The sequence below is a fragment of the Penaeus monodon genome, chromosome 29 (genome assembly GCF_015228065.2).
Source record: "Penaeus monodon isolate SGIC_2016 chromosome 29, NSTDA_Pmon_1, whole genome shotgun sequence".
Lineage (NCBI taxonomy): Eukaryota > Metazoa > Arthropoda > Malacostraca > Decapoda > Penaeidae > Penaeus > Penaeus monodon.
The window spans coordinates 30080412-30081532 of record NC_051414.1 but is presented as its reverse complement, the minus strand read 5'-3'; the positions used below and the strand labels follow the sequence as shown (position 1 = coordinate 30081532).

At 32.4% G+C, this 1121-nt stretch overlaps 1 protein-coding gene across 1 annotated transcript in view; it reads left to right on the top strand.

Annotated features, from left to right (window-relative positions):
- LOC119592138 (UPF0415 protein C7orf25 homolog) overlaps positions 1-576 on the top strand; it is a gene marked incomplete in the record, with an annotated part of 6989 nt that extends 6413 nt beyond the window's left edge. The window contains 2 exon segments of the mRNA XM_037940957.1: positions 3-125; positions 438-576. Of these exon segments, the coding sequence (XP_037796885.1) occupies positions 3-125; positions 438-515 (201 nt within the window).
- Between the last annotated feature and the right edge of the window lie 545 nt (positions 577-1121).

Below are 1121 nucleotides of genomic sequence, written 5' to 3'. Positions count from 1 at the left end.
AGGAAAAAGTGAAGCTTGGGGGGAAAGTGCGACTCCTCTCGAGAATAATCTTCGGCACGAGTGAGGCCCACAGAGCAGTGACTGTAACATCTAACAGACACTTCGTTAGATCAGTCGAGAATCAGGTTGGTGTTTTTCCAGATGCATTGGCTGTCTTTTTTTTACTTCTTCTTCTTTCTTTCCTCCTTTCTTTCTTTTTCTGTTTTTCATTCTTTCTCTTCCTTTTCTTTTCTTTTCTTTTCTTTTCTTTTCTTCTTTTTTCCTTTCTTCTTCTTTCATTTTGTTTGGGTGTTAGCAGTAATGGATAGGTATGTGCAGATAGTGCAGTATTTTGTACATCTTTTACTTCATAAATTTCAGAGATTAGATTTATATTTCCTTCAAGAAGGAACAGGGCATAAGAGATGCTGACTTCATTCAAATCTCTCACTTTTCAGGGCATCCGTCCAGCTGTGTTCTTCCATGAGCCTCGTGCATTGACAGAACAGAAACAAAATACTGCTGTTCCTCTATAACATTAGATATTATCTTAATGTTATTGCAATTATGTTTTTATTAAATCTCTATAAATTTAAATGAAATATTTTTCACATATACTTCTAAAGGAAAATGTTTGATTGACTTTGTAAGGACAGTTCTCAGTACACATAAACGTTTTTGTTGGATGGAGACAGGAGAGTTTGTTAATGGAATGTTTTTCCTTGGATTTTTAAAACCTGACAAACCATAATTGGAACAATATATATAACTACTCTGTATAATAAAGAATAACTTATTGATACTATATTTTTGACATGAAGATTCTGAATTAAGTTCACATGAGCTTGACTTAGATCTGAAGATCATATTCCCCATAAGATTATAGATGATCTGTTATTTTTCAAGAGCAAGCATACTTTTTATTCCAGCATATTCAGTCATATCTCAGCCATGTCTAAAAGACATTTTAAAAATGCTGAAAGTAATTTTTTTGTCTTTCAGTCTTGTTTTACAGGATTGCCTATATACCTTTAATTGGATTTGTTTGGTATATCATGAATCATTTACAAGACATCTAAATGCACACCTTTATTGCAAAACTCTTTCCTTTTAATAAAATCAAGTTAGATCAAATATTCATG